At 37.3% G+C, this 17,860-nt stretch overlaps 1 protein-coding gene across 6 annotated transcripts in view; it reads left to right on the forward strand.

Annotated features, from left to right (window-relative positions):
• The first annotated feature begins 375 nt into the window (after window positions 1-375).
• Window positions 376-17,860, forward strand: part of CFAP20DC (CFAP20 domain containing) — an 88,792-nt gene continuing 71,307 nt past the window's right edge. For 5 of the 6 annotated variants that reach the window (XM_075514233.1, XM_075514236.1, XM_075514235.1 and 2 more), the window contains exons 1-5: window positions 376-628; window positions 5,926-6,010; window positions 8,287-8,376; window positions 8,875-8,968; window positions 10,578-10,650. In XM_075514233.1, coding sequence (XP_075370348.1) covers window positions 5,990-6,010; window positions 8,287-8,376; window positions 8,875-8,968; window positions 10,578-10,650 — 278 coding nt within the window. In that variant the 5' untranslated portion in view covers window positions 376-628; window positions 5,926-5,989. Of the gene's footprint in view, window positions 629-1,105; window positions 1,196-5,925; window positions 6,011-8,286; window positions 8,377-8,874; window positions 8,969-10,577; window positions 10,651-17,860 lie in introns of all 6 variants that reach the window. The other variant, XM_075514234.1, reaches the window with a different exon arrangement.

Genomic DNA, 17,860 nt, shown 5'->3' on the forward strand with positions numbered 1-17,860 from the left:
ACAGTGATGTTAAACTAATGGGGCCGTCCTTCTCATTTCCTTCTCTTAGAGAAAAACGCCAGATCTGCAAGTCCATTCTACTTTCTTAAAAACCAAGGACTTTGATGTGGCTGCTCTGGCACATAGCTTCCCACATCCTTCTCAAAAAAGCACTTTACATGATGAAGCCTTAAAGAGTAAATGGCAAACATGTTTCAGGAGTTGAGTTCTTGGCAACATTTGCACTTGAAACACCTCCACAGGCCCTGGGCGACACAGCGCCATTCACATGGCCACCCGCCGCCTTGGCTGCCCCGAGGACACCCTGTGAGGGGGCCAGCGCAGCCTTCTGTGCGAGCTTTGGCCGGGTTTTATTCACTTAGTGAGAGCCCGGGAAGCCCGCGGGCTGCCTGGCCGCTGCCAGGAGCTCAGCACCCTCCTCATCCTCTGAAGAGCCGCCGCCGATGGAAGCCGAATTGACGGACGAAGGCGCAACTACGGCCGCCCGCCACGACTGAGCGATAGAGCCACGCTCCTTGCGCCGCCATTTTAAACGGTTCCCGCCCTGCTTCCTCCCCCCCGCCTCACGGCGAGCTCTCGGCCCGCCCTCTCCGTAGGTGCGGCCTCGTCCCCAGCCACCCTCGCCCAGGTGAGACCCGGCGGGGGCCTGAGCTCGCCGGGCTGAGCGGCCCCGGTTCTCTGTAGCGAGCGGTGGGGACGTGGCGGAGCGGGAGGGCCGCGCCGGCCGGCGGCCGGGCCAGCCCCGGCGGCGGAGGGGCGGGGGAGCCGGCCCGGCGCTGGGGGACGCGGCCTTGCCGCTGTTGTGGCGCAGGGAAGCGGGTCTGCGGGGATGCTGGTGCTTGAATTACGGGCATTGTGTCAAAGCGTTTTATGATGAAATTTTTATAAACGTGAAAAGCTTGATTTTAATTTTTTTTTCTTAATCCTGCTAGTTGTACGTAAAGGCTGGCTGTGCCACTTTTCACAGAGAAACACCAGTAGTCTTGGTATAGTTTATTAATGGTCTTTCTGCCCATTTATTATGTTAACTTGTATTTTGAGAAAATATATAGCAGTGTTACAAACTCAGCTTTAAATATTCAATATGTGGAATTCATTTGTCTAGAAGATACTAAAACCCTTCATCAGTGATGAACTGCTTTCTCTGGTGTGTCCCAGCCTACCATAAATCAGCACTGGCTTTGGGCCTGTGATGGTGAGTTATATGTATTAACAGTCTTGGGTCTAAGCCTATGTTCCCTGCCAAAGGTAGTGTATTTGTGTCATTTTTCAATGCAAATTAGTAGTAGGTGCAAATTCACTTTATTTTGCTTCACACTTTTGACTTTGGAATAGAAAAGCTTAAATAAACACAGCTTTTTCAACACTGGGATGTTGATCAGAAAAATGCACTCGTACTTTTAAGTCAAGGGACTAACCATGACTACAGAGGTTTTTAGGACTGTGTGAGTCTGTCCATCCCTGCCTCCCTTGGGGTTAGAACAGTGCTTAGTATGAAGTAATTTAAACAAGCCTGGATGTCTGTTCGCGTTTACTGTTTGTGAAATACCCTTGCTTGTAACTTACTAGGGACTGATTGTTTGAATTGTGGGGCTACGTAAACACAAAATATTATTGAAATATTTGAATGTGAAACATTCTATTTTGAAGAAAAAATATACATAAGAAGATGTCCTAGGATGGAGATATTTTTGCAGGGTTCTAAGTGGTTTGTGTGAATGGAAGGATTAGAGGGCCCTTTGGACTGCTGCTACTTTATTTTCGGTGTGGGAAACGTTATGAAACTAATGATCAAAGTCAGTGCATAAATCAAGACCTCACAAGGTGAATCCTGATAGGAATCTGTTTTTCCAAAGATAAATATCTTTCATTGTCACTTAACTTTATAAACTATATTCTTGAGGGTTTGTCATTGACTGACACTTTAAGCCTGTATTTCCAGTTGGACAGATGTACTAAAGTACATGGCTCAGGGCAATAAAAAAATAAGTTTGATCTGTGACTGAAAAATGAGAGAACATCTACTTTATGGCATTCTATAAAGATGTCATAAAATATCTATTTATTTGACAAATATGCAAAAAAATTGAGGATTTATATTTCAAGATGCTGTTGATCTTTCTAAAATAGGGCCTCTGGATTTTAAGCACTCTTGATTTTCAGAATTTCTGGAGAGGCTAGGAGGAGGAAAGATGAAAAGGGGAAAAACAGTGCAACTATCAATTTTCCAGACCATTCTCTCTTTTGTTTTTAAGCATAGGTTACTATAACTAAAGACAATGATACTTGATGCATAATGAAAGCACCTCTTAATATTATCTCAGTAATTACATGACAAATATGTCATTCACTGAATGTTTTTAGTAGCTACCAATCTTAATAGCAAAGGTAATTTCTAGTCTTCATTTATAGTAACTTAATAGAAATTGGGAAGTTACAAGTAAGCAATATGTAAGCAAAAATGTATTGCAGTGTCACTTGCAGTATTTTTTGCCTTTATGAAAAACAAACTGACATTTCACTGATGTGTTTACAGTAATCAGCTTTGTAGTATGAATGAGTTGTCCTAACACAAATGCTTACAAACTTTGGGTCTAGTTTACCTTTCACTAAAGTTAGGAAGAGCCATCTTGTTATGAATTTGATAGTTACAAGGGTCATCAGTTTTCTGAGCCTGTATGAAATATGTTCTGCAAATTAGTAAATAAGCTAGCTTGCCCATATGTATGTCAGTTTAAAAAACAACTGCATCGGTGACAAATTTTAGGCCATATTGTAAGAGTGAACTTCATCTGACAATTCGAAATTTGAAGATTTCTAGTGATGGTATGAGATTCCTAGTCCTTCAATAAGTGTTCATCACCCCACAGTTTTTTGTATTTCCCTTGACTACCACATATTTCCTAGATGTTATCTCTTCACATATTTCTCTACCCTTTCTGTGATCCATTATGAAAGTCTTTAATTATTTGATCATCTTTTCTATCTTAAGTATATCATTTGTATATCATTTGAATGAGAACTTTTCAGTTCAGACACGTGCTTCCTCCACTTAAATTTAAGAATTAATTAGTAGCAGAAGGTTTTTGTGTGATAGAAGTGTGTGTCTTTGTGGTGTTTTACCAGTGCACGCATGTTCTTTCCGTGCTCAGAGCAAACTGAGAACTATTTCCATACAATACGGCATGGAGATAAATTAGTGATGTCAAGCCAAAGCTAATAAGCACTGCTGAGAGGCAAAGTGTATTAGCATAGTATTGAACCCAAGTTAATATATCAATATGGCTTCTATTCACCTTGCACTGTATACAGAGCTATTTGCATCTTTCTTTGAAACCCTATGTGATGTGCTGTCAGTGGACTGGCTTTTATGAAAGCCAAGTATACTTTATGAGAAAACAGTGAAGAAAACAAAGTATTACTTTCTATGTCTTATGTGTAATTCTGACTACAGCAGTGTCTGCAAATACTGTAGTCGTCCACCTTGCTAAGTAGCTTTAGCCTGTCTATCCTGAAAGATGGTATGGTAATGAAGGTGAAATTTGGCCTCTGCATACACTAAATATTTGTTCCAAAATATATAGTATGATTATAGTCAGCAGAAGACTTCTGATCAGAATATTAGTAGTAGTCTCTGAAAGAGATGAGTTATTCTTTTCAATCTTGGAACTTTATACTTTTCATACACTGACTTTCATATCAGGATCTCTCACATTTATTTAGTCTTCATATTTTTCCCTGAGGTGTAATAAGGCATAACAGAACTGCAAAATGTGTGAGGGTTGTGTTAGGTGCATGATGCTTGGCAGATCTGGAACTGATTTTTAAAGCAAAAGTAAGTGAAAGGACTTTGCTCCAAGGAAAAAGCAGTGTCTTCCTTCACACCTCCTTCACTTAATAATAAATAAAAACTGGGGGATGATGAAATCCTTAGTCCTCGAAGAGCAAGTGCCTTACTGTGTGAGTTACAGTAATACACTTATTGTAAATATGTACTGTAGGAGGGGATGACTTCTGCCTCTCTTTCACTAGTGGGCCTTCACATTTAGCTCTGGCAAAGTGAATCAAAACAGTAGGTCACTCTGATATTAGTTCTGCAGTGCCATTACTTTCTCACTAAGACATGAATCATGCAATTTTGAGTAGTTCTGGCTCGTTGAAAGCCTGTAGATAATAGCAAAGATAGAGCTGCAGACAAAAAAGTAAACAAATAGTGATTTCCAAAATTTTTGCTCTGTATGTAAAGTGAATATATACAGAAGGAAGAAATAATACACTGGCTTTAGAAGTGCGTTCTTTAAAAGGCATTTCTAAAATGTCTAGTTCATAATTTAGAATAGTTCAATATAGCTATTGATGTAGTCATTCTTAAAAAAACAATTATGCCAAGTGAACAAGTGGGAAATTTGTATAGAAAATGGTCTAAAATGCAGAATAATGCAACTGGTGTGTTATGTGTGCAGTGGCAGTATTGAAGTAATACAATCAAAATACTAATTACAGTTTTTGATAGGCCTGTTACAAATGCTATGGTTTCTAAATTTCATTTTCCTTATAATAAAAAAGTTTAAAATGAACAAATATTTCTGGCAACAGCATGGGATAAATTTCTAATATCTGTTTTTTTTCCATTTTTATTTCATTTACAGACAACTTTAAGACTTAAAATAATTGTTGCTGAATAAAATAATTGCAGTTAAACATCAACAGATTTTATCACATTTTCCTAAATGAATGATGATATACTTTTTAAAATAGAATGCTGCTCTAATCCTGTAAATGTGTACATTGTTTATGAACTCGTGTATATTGTCACTGAATTTCTAGTTCATTTTCAGTCATACATCTTTTTATAAAATTTTTTAAACTTTTTGTCACTTTCTGGTTGTGAGAGCTAGATTGTTCTTTATGAGAAGCTATAGTTATATTCTCCTGGTAAGTATATTGTTTTTATCTGTTAAGAAAATGGTTTCAGGCTCGAAAAAATTCCATTAATTAAAAATAATTTAATTTTTTAAGTGGTCTGTACCTGAACTGAAGCAGTGAATATAAAGTATATCAAGTAACTGAGAGACACAGTCTTGTGAAAAGATTTTTCTGGGAGTTGATGAGCACTTTCAGTTTCCACAGTGAAGGTGCATGTTGTCTCTTGTGACTGGTTCTACCTGTCTCTGCAGATCGACGACTACCTTTTATGTTCAGGGCCACTTTCTGCTGACTTCAGGTGAAATTGCAGATACCCAGCATGATCAAAGAGGGACATGAGAGGCTTCCAGTATCACTCCCTTCACTTTCTACTGTTCTGATTCTCCAACTGCAGATATTTCTTAATTTGCATTGACTTTAGCAGCCCTCAAATAACGGAACTGTTTGGTTTGAGTCTTAGACTAATCATCCTCAAAGAAGAATGCTGAATGTGAAAGAAGATCATTTGTCTCAGAAGTCTCTGCTAAATATCTCTAGATGGAGTGGTTTCTATTGCAGCTGTTCCATATGTTTCTCTTTTTCTATAGTAAATGTTAAGCTCCTCTTTAATGGAGTCTAATGTTTTCCAGTGGGCACTCAATAACAAATAATAAAAAAATGTGTATTAAAGATGATTTTCAAGCATTTTTAAAGCATGACAAAGCCTTCATTGTTAAAAATAAGGGCTGACATAAAATTACTAGTTTTATGGGGAATATAAGGAAAGGCAGCCCTGAGTACTTGATGCATGAAGAGAACGTTTTCCAAGACACTGTCAATATTAATATTTTTTTATCTTAGTTCCTTTGTGGTAGCACTCTGATACAGTTGATATACATTCTGTACTCATGAAAAGTATTTCATAATAGTATTCATATCTTTTTAAAATACAGTTGGGGTTTCATTATAGGATTTTTTTCATGTCAAATCCTATATAAAGTTTTTTGGTTTTTTTTTCAGCATAGTCTGTAAGTGTCTACTGATTGAGAAGCCGAAATTATTTTTTGCCTGTGAAAGCTGGAAAATGTTCAAAAATCAGTATCAGGTAAAACAGAAATAGCTTCATTTTTTACCCTCTTTCATTTCGCCTCTGAGAGAAATCAATTAAAGTGGTTTATTCTGAGGGGCAAAAAGTCCAGATACAGAAATGTTTTGGAATGTTCACTATTCAGTATTTTTATAGAAATATTATGAAATAGTGGGTAGCTGCTGATGCTGTCAGGTCTGGAATGGACACCAACATGTTGTTACCAATGGCTTTTTGTCTGGTGTGCCTTCCCTTGTGGGCCAGGGAGGGCACACCTACTGCTCCCACCCAGTCATGGAAGCAGGCCCAACTCTTAAGGTATAGTCAGAAAAGGGGGGTTGGTTTATTCTCTTGGTCCAGCACAGGGGTGTGACAACACTAGTCACATCATTCACAAACCTTATCGCTTTTACTGTTTCCTGGCCTTCTTTTCACCACGCTTTGTCTCCCTTTCTCTGCACCAGTCCCTTCCTGAGAAGGCAACCCACCCCTAATTACTTTTTCCCCACTGGTCCCCGATGTGCTGCATCTGTACCCGAAATTGGTTTTTCTGATGCTGTTACCTAGGCATCTCAGCTTTATACGGTATTTCTGATACCGTTGCCTAGGTGCTGTTGGCTTTGCAGGATTGTGCTCCCCAAAAGATGCCCCATAATCTCCTCCAATTGATTGTGGAGTTTCTTGCTTAACAGTTTCTTGCTTAACTCCCCCTTGCCCCCCCCGTGAGATCAGCCATCCTCCACAGCACAAAGTAACTTTTGTCAGCTTCTCGCATCAGTGTTTGTTCAGCATTTTCTCATGTCATGTCCAGTAGTTTTCCATGTCCTGTTCAGTTAGTTTAACCTCAAATCGGTGCCTACTTAAGGGCTGCAGTATTAACAAAATTTATTTGTAAATATGGGAGAAAAAGCCACTTGTTTGTTAAGATTTGCTACAAGCACCTACAAGTTGGCAGTTAAGAATCTTTTTTAAGTTTCTGAGACCTTGATCCTGTAGTCCTTAAATATGTCAGATAACTTCAATTTGATAGTATGCCATATTTTTTTTTATCCATTATAAATTTAAAAAATACTTTACGAGTGCAGTTTATGGAATGCCATTTTGAATGTCCTTAGAACTTAGTAAGTTTGGTCACTGGAGTTAGCCATGTGACTGGAAGCTGCCAGGTGTGGGTGGGCAGAGGAAAATACCTCATTCATATACGGTGCAGTGTTCATGTTCTCTGAAAGCATAATTTGAAGAGCATTTATTTTGCTGGCAAGACTGCTCGCCCCTCTTGCTCATTCTGACTTGTGTACAATTGTTTGGGCAGCTGAGCATAAAGAGGATTGGGGAATGCAGGCAACTAGGAATGAGAAGGGAGCAGCAGAGTTGTAATGATTGATTAGGTCAACCATGCTGCTGAAAAAATGCTTTTCAAACTATAGGCTGAGTACATCAGATGTCACAAAAAATGTGACATCAAATGGGAAAAATATTGAAGCAATAATTCCCTAAGCAGAGGTGATAAAGCCTACCTCTCTAAGAGCCTACTGTTAGATTCTTTGATGTCTAATAAGGCACAGGCTCTGTGTAAGGAGTTTTCACCTGGCAGGGGCATTCATAATCTTTTTCCAGTATTAATTCTCTGATACCTCAAGAAGGCTGCAGCATGAGTACAGCCCTTACCTCTTTATGGTGATACTGGTAGGATCAGATCTACTATGAGGCCACTTAAGTTGGCCAGAAAAGATAGGAAGTTTTTGTGAGTTTCCCAGACTGTTTGATCAAATCAGGCTGAATTTGGTAACTAGTGGAAAAGTTACTGGGAAATGTCTTTGACATACTCACGTATGTAGACAGATTGTGTAAACTTCATTTCCATAGGAAATCAGACAGAACAGCCAATCTGCAACAGTTTTTATTTTCTTGGCAGTATGTTTTAAAACTCACTTCATTTGGTGAGTTGTAGAAATAAACCATATCCAAATATAAATTGCTAATCTCCTGCCTGTTTTTAGAATTTTTACAAGAATTTTGCTTTTTAGAGAAGGACATTATAAGTAAAATAATTTAAAATATTCCATGGTATTCCTTCAATTTTATGTTCTGGTCCAGATATTGGCTATATGGGTTGCTATATTATAGTAGTCTAGAAGCTGTTATTAATATTCTGCTGTCTGACTGATCAGTAATACCGGCTGTGGTAACAGCCTGATGTGGGGAGGGATCGTTCTTCTGTACTCACCTTGATCAGGTGAGTATAGTGCTGAACATTTGGTTGGATGATGTATCCTTAAACCATTTTATCATAGGGTGGCCCATTTGTTGAAATATTCAGTGCTCAAGGCAAGAACCCAGCAGCAAAATGGAAGATTTTTGGCAATCCATCAGCTATATGGAAAGTAAGTTTTTAAAGAAACTTATAAAACCTAGAGTATAAAACAGAAAAATGTGAACGAAGCTTAAAATTAGAAGGTAATGAGGGCTTTGACCTGACAGTGGAGTTGTCACTTGCAGTTCTGTCATTATGACAGACTAAATGACTACTTAAATTAGTTTTTTATGCCTCCTTGCAGACTAGGTTGGTCGCAGTGTAATTTTATAGTTTAAATATTTAGAAAGTAATTTCACTATTCCGATAACTAATGGATTGAGTTGGGCCCATTGGATCATGAGTCCTGTTTGTCAGCATTATTTGTTCATAAAACATGCAAGTAAAGGACATATTTCTATGGATTATATTATTACCATCATATTTGAACTACTGTCATACTTGCAGTGCCGTCTCCCATTTGTGATTTAAAAAAAAAAAAAAAATAGCTTTGCATATTAGTAGCACGGTTGGTTGTGAGGAGAATTCTATCAGGATGCTTATGTTTGTTTATTGTTCCTTTTTGTAGGAATATGATAAAGAAGTAAAAGGCTTTGTTTTTGTACTTGAAGGAAGCAGTCAAATCAACAAAATGCAGCTACCAAAGGAAACTAGACAAACTTGTAAGTATCAAAGAATTAAATGTCTGTGATGTTGTTCTGATTACTAAATCAGTCGTATTGGAATGTAAAACTTACATCATTCTGCCTTATTTTGGGCATAAGTCAGCATTAGCAAAGTGGTTTTTCATTAACGTTTTAGTAGGTCAGTTACAAAGACGTAAAAGGTATGGAAATGCCGTATTAAAGTAAGTGCTGAAGGGAAGATCGTGTTGATACATGTTGTCCTAGTGCTGCTAGGTTCACTTCTGTACCTGATCCTGCTACAGACTGATGTCTGGCAAATAACTTCTGACTCCATTCAGCACTTACTAAAGTCAATAATTCTATTGGCATTACAGAATGTGAAATGGGTTCCTGTCCCCTTTCTTGTTTGACTTTTTAAAGTATTTTTATGTATCAAATAAGCACTAGCAGTACAAGGAAGTTATACCCAAATTTCAGCTGCGTTTATGTGATCAGTCTTTGATGGGTAGTATGGAGTGTTTCCACAGGTTGTCTATTACTTGCACCAGAATAAACCAGAATCGAAGCAATCCATGTTTCTCAGGGCGTACAGCACTCATCATAAATTTATGCCTTAAACTCCACTGCAGGGTATTGTACCTTACAAGGCTTGTAGTAATGAATCGAGCTGGTTTAGAATTAAGTGCTCGCTTTTGAAGAAAAATTGAGATTATGATTTTAGTCAAATGAAACAGGAATCTTCTAGTATGCTTCTCATGCAGGGTATATAATTACAAATTAGTTTTTCCAAACAAACACAAAAAATAAATAAGAAATTGTATAGTCTCGTTGTGCGCTAAGGCCTTGAAGATTAATCTGATTTTTATAAAAGAAATTTACTGTTATCTTCAGTATAATAAATATTAGTCTAATGTATCTTAGAAATCCGACTTCAATTTGTTTATTGCCAATGTTACAATAAACTATTACAGCCTAAAATGAGGATTGAGAATTAGTGTTGTAGATTATCACTGCTAAGATTAGCTTGGTTTTAAATTTAAGTAACTAAGAAAACAACATACAGTTCAATTCAGACAGCTTTGTACTATCTGTTTTCCCTTGAGAGGGAGCTACCGGAATCTTGAAAGATTTCTTGTGTTTGTTCCCTCAGTTAAGCTCCTTTGCTATTGTTCTAAAAATCAGAAGCCTCCACTGAGGATGGTTATCATGAGCTGGATTGCGTTTTTACCCAAGGGGTTTTTTTAAGGTGTTTAATACGGTGTACATTGTCACAAACATGAGCACAAGTTTCATATGACTATAAGATAATCTTGATAGGAAAGTATTACTTTATTTTATAATTCCTATGGGATATTTGGTGTCTATATGCTCTTGGAACACAATGTAGTTGTAAGAAAAAAAAAAAAAAGTTCCTTTTATTTTCATGAGAATTCCACCAAAGCCACGATGGGACTTTTAAAACAACACTTTTAATACAGTTTGAATTGGTTTTCTTCAGGTTTTTCTCGTGTTTGTATGTTGTGTGAACCTTGGGAAATAGTGTTGCAGGAGCATAGCTGTATGGTACAAAATTGAAATGCTTGATGATGAAATGTACATCTGCATGCACACAGCACATGTATTTAATTTTTTTTCCTGTTTCTAGTGGGACTGATCCAGCAATTTCTGACACTTCAGATATTTGTGCCATTGGGACAAGACTTCTCCACTGAGTTACTGTAAGATGCATAAAATTTCCTTGAATACGTAATGTAAATTGAATGCCTGATTGCAGCCATTAATTGTGGTGGCAGATTTTGCATTAAAGCATGGTGACTTGTCAAGTCAATAAGAAGTAATTAAGCTAATGAGATCATTCTTTCTTGGATGTTTTAAATACTGTCATTCCTTTGAAGACAGAACAAACTCTAAAAATCATGAATGAAGATGGTGAAAAAAACTGAAGAAATGAGACTTGAATTTGTCAAACCTATGAAAATACTAGCTCATGAGGGTCTCCTGAAAATTCATAAGAGATTTATAAATAACTATTCCACAGCCTTTTGGTTCAGGGTACAAAGAAATATATATTCTAATAATTGGGGGAGGAAAAAACCCAACCAAACAAATGGTAAAAAGCTAGAACAACAAAGGGAGTGCTCAATTGGTATAATTATGTCCATACTGTAAGGAAAGAGAGGTACAGCTGAAACAGACTTTTTTCATTAGTTCGATGTGGAATGATTTAATAGAGTTTTAAACTTGGGCAATTGTCAGTCTTTGGACAACATTTCCCTGCTAGTGGCACCGGCTGTTTATAACCAGTACAACCCACTCAGTTTTGTAGTCAGTAGAACACCTAAGATTTGGATTAACAAAATAAATATTATGCCATTAGAAACCCCGCAAGAAAAGATGGGTTGAATGATACGCAATTAAACTTAGTAAAGTCAATGCAGAATTTTATTTTTGTTTGTCTTTCTGTAACTCTGCATTCATCTGTACCCATAGGTGTCAGCTTTTCTTGATTGTCTGAAGTCTCTTGTGTCTCGAGTAAGGGGAAACAACTCTTGTAGGTTTAAGTCAAAGAGGACAAAATGAGATGCTGAGAAAATAACATTCCAGCTATGCTGTAGTAGAGAAACAGTGTTCATTTTAATGTGAATAATCTATTTCATAAAATTAGGATGGTGTGCTATTTTATGTTGCTGGGTAATTCTGTTCTCTTCTGTGCCTTCTCATAGGGTCATCTTGGAATATTTTGTTATTTTAACAAAGAATATGCTAGTGTGAATTGATTCATGCTTATTAAAATTCCTCAGTGGATTTATAACAATCCATGCAGGTATTTTGGTGTCAGTGGTTTGTGAGTTAGTGGGCATTTATAACCTACATCATATTGGTAACATTATACATTCCTCTGTGGCATGCTTAATTTCTAACATGATTTTAGAATCTGAACATTGAGAAAATCTTCAAAGGATAAATTAAATTATTTAGCACAGATCTTCACCAGAGAATATTTTTGTTTCTCCATGGAGCATGGAAATTTGAGAGGGAACACTGGGCTCAAAATACTTGTTTTAGACAGTTTTGACTCTATGCATCAAGATCTTGGTGCAGAAAATACTAACACTTTACTAATTTAAAGTGAGAAACTGTTGGCAGGAAAGCTGGTAATTGTTGAATAGACCAGAAAACGGCAGGTTTTCAAGCAACTTCCCTTTCTCTTTAATTTCTCTTCCTACTACAGCCTTTATACATTTTCTGTTACGTTTTCCTTTCAAGGTAGTTCTTCTTCTTTCTTACCTCATTTTGAATAATTTTTTGGCTTGGATATTAAGGTGTCTCTAACATAAGCGTATGTGACTTTAAAGCTACCCTTCAGTTTTTGTTTTCCTGCAACACAAAGAGCTTCTTTGTGTGTCAAATCACACTGACTTTTCTGTTCTTTGATGAATTTCCTGAGTGTAGTTCTGGTTACACTTTATGCTCCTATGGTTTTAATTCCTGCATTACTTCTGAAAGTGCGTAACAAAAGGGACAAAACAAAGAGGATATGTCATGCAGTAAACAAACCAAGTACATATATTTGCTTCTCATAGGCATTCTGTAGACAAATGGCAGAGACTTAGTGACAGGTACAGGAATTCAGATTTTCTGTAGTATTGTATTGAGTTTGGTTCTTCACGGTACTTGCCACCAATCTATACCTCTTAACAAGAACGTCTTCTGCTCTTTTCTTCTACTCATTTTATTTTTTCATCACTTGCTTTTTTTGATAACTGCGAGCGCTCTAATTTTCTACCACCTCTCCCACCTTTCTTTGCCCTTTCTTTTTCTAGCTCTTATCTAGACTTTTTCTTCATCTTTTCTCTCTACTTCCTGTTCCCACCATTACTATGTCCCTCTTATAAGAATATATATATTTACTTCTATAATATTGTCGTGTACTTCTATAAATTTAAATAAATGTATTTTGTATTTGCTATATATATCATTTATGTAAACATATACTATACCACTATATTAACTATATAAATTTACTATATTTAAATACTTATAACTGTTATTTTTCATGTCGTCTTCTCTTTTTGTCAACTCTCCTGATTCTAAATTAGTATTATCAGAGCCTGATACACATTCTAATTCTCTCTCCTTCTCTGATGTGCAGTGACTTCAGTGTCTATGTGGATGAAGTAATCTCACTTAATACATTTCCATATACTTTTTACAAAAGAATAGATGTTTAATTCACTGTAACTGTTTCATTACTTAATTACTTATGTTATAATCAAATCATGCTTATTCTGATAATTACATAAGTTCATCAATGCATTCAAAGTAACTGGAGCTACTTAAAGGTGTATATGACTGTCGTGGTTTAACCCCAGCCAGCAACTAAGCCCCACACAACCACTCGCTCACTCCCCCCCAGTGGGATGGGGGAGAGAATCACAAGAGGAAAAGTGAGAAAACTCATGGGTTGAGGTAAAGACAGTTTAATAAGCAAAGCAAAAGCCACGCGCACAAGCAAAGCAAAACAAGGAATTCATTCACTCCATTCACTTGCTTCTTCTTCTTCCCCAGCTTTATACGCTGAGCATGACGCTATATGGTATGGAATGTCCCTTTGGGCAGTTTGGGTCAGCTGTCCCAGCCGTGTCCCCTCCCAGCTTCTTGTGCACCTGGCAGAGCATGGGAAGCTGAAAAGTCCTTCACTAGTGTAAGCAGTACTTAACAACAACTAAAACATCAGTATGTTATCAACATTTTTCTCATACTAAATCTAAAACACAGCACTATACCAGCTACTAGGAAGAAAATTAACTCTATCCCAGCCAAAACCAGGACAATGCCTAAAAAGTACAATCTCATTTGTTCCCTACTTAGTGCAACTGTATCCAGAAGTTAGTAAAACTTCTTTTAAAATGAATTTAGTACCAACTTTTGTATTAGAAATCAACTGTAACTTATGGATGTACCTGTGAACTCCTTCAAGACTTGCAAAATAGACAGTGTATGTTATCCTAGCAGACTCATGATAATCCAGTAAATAATGAAGACAAGTCCTTGCTTCACATGACTGCCATTCAGTTCTTTTCATTTCAGATGTTTTGAAAGGAACCTCTTGCTTGTTTGTGGATAGAATATTGATTGTGCTGGTGCTTCCTGGAGTTTAATGTTTGAAGATGGTTTCTTACATAATCTGACTACCTACTACTGAATCTTTGAGTAGCTTCAAGTGAAAATTGATAACATACGAAGTCATCAGATTTACTTCATGTAAAAAACACTTTGGCAAGTTTTGTAATAGCTGAACGTGGTGCTTTATGGTACATTTCTTCCTCTCCCATTCTGCATAGAAATGGAAATATTAATTTAGTTTGAGCCTCATCCTCTCTTTTGCATTCTGTTCAGTGATTGATCTGATCAGCAAACAAGAATTTCTTCAAGGCCATCCATCACTGCTGGCATCAGCTGAGCTAAACCTTCTAACTTGCTGCTGTCAACCAGTCATGCAGGATTCCTGTCATAAATACTGAATGTGCAAACTGTTTAAATTAGCTGTTTTGCCTTTTCTTTGAAAGAAATTTAAGTAGAATTTTAGATACTTTGTTAGGTGGCATGATTAGATGAGTATCACCACATTAACAATCAATGTATTGATCTGCCTAAAAAAATGCGTAAAATAGATTGTGGATGAAAAATTTGGTGAAGCATAATAAAACCACAACCAAGGTAGAGAGCAAGTAATTTATGCAGCCTTTTTGAAGCAAATAATAGCAAAGCTGTTAGTAGTGCTGAATATAGCCATCTGTTGTAAATGTAGTAGCCAGTTGTTAAATCTTTAGTATTACGGATTTTGTTACCTTTCTGAAAAAGCAAAAGTAACTCAATGTTTGAAAAAGTATTTGTGTGTAGAAGAAAACAGCATCTGGCTTGTGTTGGCATTCTTGGTTTAATTCCCAATATATGGACATGTGCAGGTGCTAGCACTTCTGCTTGGTGTTTTGTCAAGCACATGAACATTCATTCTTCTTAAAATACTGTAATGCCATTGTCATACTTTTTCTGATATGTTTATTTTTGATGTTTCACATGGAATTAGTGCATCATGTTATAATAAGTTTTACAGCAAATGAGTAGAGCTGTTGATGTGAGAAAATAGACCTTCAAATTGTACCACAGCCTCCAAAAAAAAAAAAAAAGAGTGGTCTGAGGTGTGAACAAGGATCAAAAGCTCTATTTCTGGTTATGTACTGAAATGGTATGTGGTCTTGTACGAGTACCTGCAGGTTGCTCAGCCTTTTTTTTCCCCAGTTCTCTCATACAAGTTATGGGAGTAGTATTTATCAATTTATTTTGAAGTATATTATAAAGAGTTAACTAACTCATTGTTGTGTGGTACTGTTAAATATATGAAGTGATAAAAATAGGGGTTATAGTAAACTTTAAAATCTGGTGGTTGATCAAGTACATTTTCATTGATATGCAGGCTAGCATGTGCTGATAGTACAGATTTAATATTTGATGTATTATCCTATCACTGAATAGAGGCGAGTTTAGGAAGATAGCATTTTTTATGAGAAAGAGAAGTTTCCCAGTTTTGCATTTGGGCATCCAGACAGGACAGAAGGTAGTAACAACAAAATGTGTTCAAACTAATATGTAAAGTGATCCAACAAGGTTAGCGACAGAACCAGGTGTGGTACTTACTGATCCATTGCTGTAGCTCTTAAGTCATGCTGTCTATCTCAGTGATGGCCAACTTCATGGTCCTTCAAACTACTTGCTTAAATCTTTGGATGGTAAACAGCTATAAATCACGTGGCATGCTTTGTAAAGTTGGGGAGGTTTGAGATCTCGCATAAGATCCCCTCACCTCTGTGACATGAAAACCTGCACAGCAAAAATACACACTGCCAGTGATAGCTGCTTCTTGGTCACAGAGAGTCCTGCTTCTGTAGCCCAGAACTTGGTGCCCAATATTAACGCACCATGGGACTCTGCTTTGTTGCCACTTCCTAGAATTACTCGCTACCTTATGGACCATCTTGCTAGCATGGATGTGCTGAAGATCACAGCATGGTTGCTCATTTACTTTAATGGTAACTATGTCTCTTTATTATTCATAATGTTTCAACCTTTTTTTAAGCTCAGATGGCAAAGTGCTTATCAACAGGTTTGCTCAGTTAGCAAACTGTTCAGTCAGATTAGTGTTGCTTGTCACTAGCCTTCACCAGCTCCAGGAGGCATCAGCACTTGTTATATTCTGAGGGGAGCACACAACATTTTAGAAATATCTATATTAATAAGGAATTATTTTTCTGGTAAAGAGACTAAACTTACAATACGTACTGTAGTCAGTTGTCATTGTCAGAGATGGACTGCTTTATAACCTTATTTATGTTTCAGTTAAAAATCATTATTGCAGGAAAGTGAGGGTGAAAGGCTGATTTCAGTATTTGTACATCTTGCCTTGTACTTCATAGCCATTTCATTTGAAACATGGACAAAGAATGTTTTTAACTTAGTATATCCAACTATGAATGAGGAGATCAATTAGATGATCACATCTGCACAAATAGTTCGGTAGGTATCCAAATGTTTTCTCTGTTCTCTTGTCACTTTGCAAGATTTTGTCATCTATTTCTGATCCTGTTATTTAAGAAGAAATGGAATTAAGAGTGATTACAAACACCATCCAAAACTTAGATCTTCTTTTCTGTCATAAAGAGGTTATCTGTTTGCATTCTTTGCAAATCTATCATTGATTAAGTCTTATCTTTAATTTTCTGGCTTACTGTTGGGTAGAAATAAAGTATTACTGTATTTTAAGATCCAAGAAAAAACTTTTTAAAACCCAAATTTAATATTACTCTGCGCTTGTTACAAACGTGAGCTTTGGTAGAAATAGTTTGGATACAGAACTCCGTTATGATGGAAGGAAAGAGATCTTGTCCAGATGCTAATAAAAATATCCTGAGTAGAGATCAATTCCCACTATAGTACTGCTTCATTCTGGGTAGCAACCTGGAAGAAGGTAGCAGTGAAACTTGCCAGTGGTACCAAAGAATAAAAACTGTCCAGCTGGTAAGTAGATGTACAAAATTTATCCCACTTTGGCAAGAAAGATAAACTCACCTGAAGGTTTTTTATACTTATTCCTTTTCAGGACTGTTGGACTAAATGCTGGGTATTTTGTTTTGTTTTAATCAAATTACAGTTATTTGGCTTCATGTCTGGTGTGATTTCACTGGTCAGTGGAATTATTCCCACAGTTGTTTTCTCCCACTATTTGTAGTTTCATGAAGATACTAAGATTCCCCCCCCCCCCCCTCTGTTTTTCTCACAACCATGTGCTGACAGGAAGAATATAAGGGAAGACTGCAACCATTCACAGAATCAGATCATAGGGAAGGACCTCCAGAGATGGTCTAGTCCAACCCACCTGCTCAAAGCCAACTCAGCTAGAGCAGCTTGCCCAGGACTCTGTCCAGTTGGGGTTTGAATCTCTGCAAGGATGGATACTGTACAGTCTCTCTGGGCAACCTGTTCCAGTGTTCAGTCACCCTTACAGAAAAAATTTTTTCTCATACGTTTAAACAAAATCTCTTGTATTTCAGTTTGTGCACGTTGCCTCTTTATCCATTCTTTAGATACTGCTGAGGAGAGTCTGGCTCAGTCGTCTTTGCTCCTTCCCATCAGGCATTTATACACATTAGTAAGATCACCCCTTGTACCTTCTCAAGGCCAAACAATCCCAGCTCCTTCAACCTCTCTTCCGAAGTCAGATGCTCTAGTCTCTTAATCATCTTCATTATCCTGTGCTGGACTTGCACCAGTATGCCCATGTCTCTCTCATATCATGGAGCTGAGCACTGGACCCAGCACTCTGGCTGTGGTCTTACCAGGGCTGAGTAGAGAGGAAGGATGACCTCCCTG

The sequence above is a fragment of the Mycteria americana genome, chromosome 11 (genome assembly GCF_035582795.1).
Source record: "Mycteria americana isolate JAX WOST 10 ecotype Jacksonville Zoo and Gardens chromosome 11, USCA_MyAme_1.0, whole genome shotgun sequence".
NCBI classification, from domain to species: Eukaryota; Metazoa; Chordata; class Aves; order Ciconiiformes; family Ciconiidae; genus Mycteria; species Mycteria americana.